At 53.6% G+C, this 3,613-nt stretch overlaps 1 protein-coding gene across 1 annotated transcript; it reads right to left on the bottom strand.

Moving 5' to 3' along the window:
* Window positions 1–207: 207 nt before the first annotated feature.
* On the bottom strand, window positions 208–1,137 carry LOC104135687 (olfactory receptor 14A16). The gene has a single exon (XM_009649363.1). It carries the CDS (start codon window positions 1,135–1,137, stop codon window positions 208–210), a length of 930 nt encoding a protein of 309 aa, XP_009647658.1.
* Window positions 1,138–3,613: the final 2,476 nt, after the last annotated feature.

The raw sequence follows: 3,613 nt of genomic DNA, 5'->3' as shown, positions 1-3,613 counted from the left end.
ACCCAAGGGATCTTTCATGAAGAGCTGCTATCTGACACATGTGACAGAGTGCTGCGCAAAGGTCAGAAACAACAGTACAAACTCTCAACAGAAGGTTTATATACCCAGAAAATTATGCCTAAGTACAGTTATTCCTAGAGAAATAATCAGAATTATGGGGTAAGATAAAAGCTGGGCAAGGTACAGAAGATGGGAGGCAGGTTATTGTCAGTGAAACCGCACCCATTGCATCAGTTTCAACAGGGCAACCTTGATTTCCTTGTTCCTCATGCTGTAGATGAGGGGGTTCACTGCTGGAGGCACCACCAAGTACAGCATGGCCACCACGAGGTCCAGAGATGGGGATGAGATGGAGGGGGGCTTCAGGTGGGCAAACACTGCAGTGCTGAGAAACAGGGAGACCACGGCCAGGTGAGGGAGGCACATGGAAAAGGCTTTGTGCCGTCTCTGCTGAGAGGGGATCCTCAGCACAGCCCTGAAAAGCTGCACATAGGACAGCATGATGAAAAAGAAACACCCAAAGACAAAAAATACACTAAACAACATAAGCCAAAATTCCCTGAGATAACTGTCTGAGCAGGAGAGCTTGAGGATCTGGGGCACTTCACAGAAGAACTGGTCAACAGCATTGCCTTGGCAGAGGGGTATGGAAAATGTATTTGCAGTGTGCAGGACAGAATTGAGGAACCCACAGCCCCAGGCAGCTGCTGCCATGTGAGCACAAGCTCTGCTGCCCAGGAGGGTCCCGTAGTGCAGGGGTTTGCAGATGGCAACGTAGCGGTCATAGGCCATGACGGTGAGAAGATACAATTCTGCTGAAAAAAAAAATACAAAGAGAAATACTTGGGCAGCACATCCTGTGTAAGAAATGGCCCTGCTGTCTGAGAGGGAATTGGCCATGGATTTGGGGAGAGCGGTGGAGATGGAGCCCAGGTCGAGGAGGGAGAGGTTGAGGAGGAAGAAGTACATGGGGGTGTGGAGGTGGTGGTCGCAGGCAATGGCGGTGATGATGAGACAGTTGCCCAGGAGGGCAGCCAGGTAGATGCCCAGGAAGAGCCAGAAGTGCAAGAGCTGCAGCTCCCGTGTGTCTGTGAATGCCAGAAGGAAGAACTGGGCGATGGAGCTGGTGTTGGACATTCTGGCCCTATGGTCATTGCAATCTGTTTAAGGAGGTAATGGAAGTGAGAAGTTAGGGGAGAATTCTTTGCAAAATTCAAACCTATTTCTTATAGAAACCCTGCCAACTCTCCTCTCCCTTTTCATGAAGACTTTCGCTGAGCTCTGGTTGGTGCTGGCTGAGGGTTCCCCAGGAAGTCAGAGGCTCTGCTGTGGGCTTTGCAGGAGTTTGTCCTGCCGTACTGCAATAGGTAAAGAGGAACACGGGGTGATCCCATTTCTCTAAAGCAGAGCAGAGATGTGGGGATTTTGTTTTGTGTCTTCTCTTCCAGTTGCCCCACCACAGCTCAGGAGTTGTTTTCATGCAAAAACCCCTGCCACTTCTGCTGCACTGCCGGGGAAATCTTGGGGGTCCTGAGAGGCGAAGGGACTGTCCCTTAGTGCAGAGGAAGGACAGATGCTCTGCCTGTGCTGGCAGCTCTTTCAGCTCCAGGACTATCACACTCAGGGGTTCCCCCGAAAAGAAACAGGGCACTGCTGGGAGCAGAGGAATCCAGTTTCCCAGTGCAGATCTCCAAACCCAACAGCCCATTGTACCTGTGGAGGATCTCAGCTCTGCCCTCCCTACCAGGGACACCGAGGGCTCATGGCAGCTGCCCCCCTACAGCCACACAGCAGCATTACAGTGGCCTCAGCCCGTGGTTTCTTCTCTGTTGAGCAGTTGGATAACACAATGATTCAATGGGACAGTTATGAACTTCTGGAGGGAAGCATGCAGCTCAGCACAGCCCCCCAGGGAAAAAGTCAAATGTCCTAGCGATGGGATGTCCTGAAAAGAGGGTCAGATCTTTTCCAGCCTCACACATCATAGCACCCAAAGCTACAAAGTTTGGGAGGGGTTTCGTTGCTTTTCCTCCATGGAAAAATCGGCATGACAGGACCCATAGTGACGGTGTCTCAGCTGAACCAGGATCCTCCCCCCTCTCTTTTTGGTCAGGCTGCTGGGAAGGCAACTGATGGCCAAGTCCTTGTGACACTGAGGGTTGAGGGCAGAGGCTCTGCTGTGTGAGTGAGGAGACCAGGGGGTGGTTCCAGGGAAAGCGTCTGCAGTGCAGGGGATGGCAGGGAGATGCCTGAATCCCTCCTCCCACAGTATTTCTGGCAGCACTTCTCTCTTTCTTCCTGCCCATGGCTTTTCTGCCTGGAGCTCTTCTTGGCAAGGACCTGTTTCCCTGTCCTCACCTCTCCTCCCCCTGCATGCTCACAGTCCCCACCCCTCCTGCTGTGTGCTCAGCTCTGCCCTGCAGACCCCTCCTGGCAGCAGGGCACTGCCCAGGGACATCTCCGTGTGTGCATGGGGGAAGGAGCACCTCAGACAAGTGCTAACGAGATCTGGGGTCTCATTGCCTACTCCATAGCAGAGCAGTAAATTCCCATCTCCCACTGACCACCCAGCCCACAAGAGGAGAAAACTCAAAGTACAGATTTCTACCCTTTCAGTGAAGGCCCTACCTTGACATCCTTCTTTAAAATGACCAATCTGCAAATGTCCTCTGGGTGGTGTATAAGCCTGAGCAGCTCTGTCTCATGCTTCACCCTCTGGACAGCAGATGTTCCCTGCCCAGCCTGGGGTCAATGTTTCCACACACAACAGCGTTGTGGGGATCAACCTGGGCAGGCTGAGTGCTGACACTGGCCAGCAGCAGAGTCCCTGTCCTGATTCACAGCCCCCTGGGTCACCGGTACCCTATTCTGAAGGACAAACCTTGTTAATCTTGGCTTCACACCCGCCTTCAAATCCCTGGAGCCATCCCTGGGAGCAGACAGCCATCATGCCCGTCCTTCTGTCGCTGCAGCAAGGAAGCCCTGCTCTGCAGCACATCCTCTTCCTCTAAAATGGGAAACTCTGAGAGTCCTCCTGAAAGTTCCTATCTGCTATGGGATGGTACCAGCCTTTGGATATCCCTCCATGAACACCAGCTACATTGTCCTTACCATGAAGAGGGTTCTGAAGATCTCTGCCCCCAGCAAGCTCTAAGCATCTTCCCTCCTGAAACGGCCTGTAAAATCTCCCCTAATTCTGTCCTCTCCCCTCGGTGCCTGCAGGTAGTGCCCTCAGCCCTGCTGCGCTTTGCAGAGGAGCTGCTCCTGGGCAGAGCTGTCTCTCGGCAGTGCTGCCCACTTGCCATCAGCTCCCTCCATCCCAGGAGCCCAGCCCAGCTCAGCAGCAGAGGACCAGCCCAAGGCAGCACTTGCTCTGCACGCACACCACCCTCCCTGGAAATGCCGCTGGGTCTCCAGGGATCACAGCTCCTGAAAGGCAGCAGGGTCTCTCCTGGGGAACCCAATCTGAAGCAGACTGAAGTCATCACTGACTGTCCCTCTCTAATCACTGAGCAGACTGATTCCTGCGTTGGGAATTGCTCTGCAGGCACTGTCAGTGTTCCCCTCTGAAAACCCCCATTCCTGTCCCATTGTCAGGCAGGGCATGCAGGCA

This window comes from Egretta garzetta, unplaced genomic scaffold, assembly GCF_000687185.1.
Source record: "Egretta garzetta isolate BGI_Z169 unplaced genomic scaffold, ASM68718v1 scaffold562, whole genome shotgun sequence".
In the NCBI taxonomy this organism is placed as follows: Eukaryota; Metazoa; Chordata; class Aves; order Pelecaniformes; family Ardeidae; genus Egretta; species Egretta garzetta.
This window is presented reverse-complemented; position numbering and strand designations above follow the sequence as displayed.

Excerpts from the sequence above, each read along its gene's own strand:
- LOC104135687 (XM_009649363.1), bottom strand. The coding sequence starts at position 1,137 with ATGTCCAACACCAGCTCCATCGCCCAGTTCTTCCTTCTGGCATTCACA.